Source organism: Propithecus coquereli, unplaced genomic scaffold (genome assembly GCF_000956105.1).
Source record: "Propithecus coquereli isolate 6110/MARCELLA unplaced genomic scaffold, Pcoq_1.0 Scaffold38, whole genome shotgun sequence".
In the NCBI taxonomy this organism is placed as follows: domain Eukaryota; kingdom Metazoa; phylum Chordata; class Mammalia; order Primates; family Indriidae; genus Propithecus; species Propithecus coquereli.
Genome location: NW_012149507.1, coordinates 3,685,597 through 3,687,230, shown reverse-complemented (window position 1 = coordinate 3,687,230; position 1,634 = coordinate 3,685,597). Strand labels below are relative to the sequence as shown.

The following is a 1,634-nucleotide window of genomic DNA, read 5'->3' as shown; positions in this document are numbered from 1 at the left end:
AATACACACACACACACACATAATACTTCTTACATAAAAGTACAATGTCTGTGAATACCAGGAGGTCCTAAAATAGGACCACTTCATAAACTGATGTGTGACTTCTTTTCAGATTTTCAGTTTATGTTACACGCAGCCTTGCACATAGGAGGCATTTCACGGATATTTATTGAATGGATGAATGATGGAAGGATGGATGGATGATATTCAAATGATTCTTGCTAATTAACACACAGAAAGTTAGTGGCAAAATTGAGATGATATCCTGATTTACAATCTAGACCTCTTTCTCCTACCACAACTTCAGTTTTACTTTATTCAACCGACATTTATTGTATACTTAGTATGTACCAAGCACAGTGCTGGAGGCTGGGGCTGCCATGTTGATAAAACATCATTCCACTCATCGAGGACCTTCCAGTTTGATTGAGAAGCTCATATGCCCCTATCCAGCAAGTCCTCATTTATAAAACAGAAGTGTTGATCCCAGATTCTGTGATTTTATGAAACCCTAAACTTTCTATTTCTAGATACTAGACTCCAAAGTAAGCTTATTTTAAAAAGCAATCTGAAAGAACTGGCAATTCAGGGTAATGATAGCGAATATTGTCTTTTTTGCTCCTTATTCATTCATTCATTCATTCATTCATTACTCATCGAACATATACTAAACAACAGACACTATTAAGTTCTGGGAATAAAAATAGAAATAAGAGAAGTCCTCTTCTCATAAAAAGTCTTCATTCTAAAATAGTAAACTTTTTTTTTAAGGGGAATAATTTGGCGACCCAACTGTACTGCACACAGTGTCTATGTGTATGTGCCGTGCTCATAGCACTATTTTAGCTAAAACTTAAATGGAGTGGGCTCTGGTATTAAAGTATAGGAGAGAATCAGCTAATATTGATTCAAGCTTACCCTCTAAATGCTCCCAAAAGTTAGTGGAAAATATCATTGAATCTTGTAGGTTTATCATGAGGAAAGATACTTTTGCTACACGTGCCGGCCTCGGGACGGAAGAGAATGAATGCCCGCGGACTCACCACTTCTCTTCCTCCACTTGCACTCCCACGGACTGGAACTTGCTGGGCGCTTTATTCTCCCCTGTTTTGTCAGGTTCATCAGCATCATCCACCTGAAGAAATCATCAAATAAATAGTCACTCCATTCCTGTCACCTTGCTTGAAAAACAGATGTCACATTTTATCAGACACATCTGTAGTATTACTGGAATGTTCTGTCATTTGTAACTTCTTTTTCAGTATTTGTCTATTTGATGAGCCCCCTTCCTACCTTATGGGCACGCTCTCTGACTCTGTGGATCTTAATAAAATGCAATTTTCTTCACTCCCAGGGTGGCTGATAAATGCCCCCGACTCCTCCACAGATTTGCAAGTACATACTCACCTGTGAGCACTGTATCAGAGGGGAGTGCTGCATGGAAACATGTTCTTGGAAATTTTGAATTTGAAGATAACAAAATACAAAAGAAGGAGGAAAATTCATTTATTGTAGTTACAATTGTTGATATTGGAGATTTAGATATCAACCTTATTAAGATAAATTACACAGTATCATTATTTTTCCCCTTACATTGAGGAACTGGCTTTGCATATCACTCTATAGTTTCTAAA

At 37.5% G+C, this 1,634-nt stretch overlaps 1 protein-coding gene across 8 annotated transcripts in view; it reads right to left on the bottom strand.

Annotated features, from left to right (window-relative positions):
• Positions 1-1,634, bottom strand: part of DLGAP1 (discs, large (Drosophila) homolog-associated protein 1) — a 341,764-nt gene that overhangs the window by 63,139 nt on the left and 276,991 nt on the right. For all 8 annotated transcript variants that reach the window (XM_012652093.1, XM_012652092.1, XM_012652094.1 and 5 more), the window contains one exon: positions 1,044-1,135. In XM_012652093.1, coding sequence (XP_012507547.1) covers positions 1,044-1,135 — 92 coding nt within the window. The remainder of the gene's footprint in view (positions 1-1,043; positions 1,136-1,634) is intronic.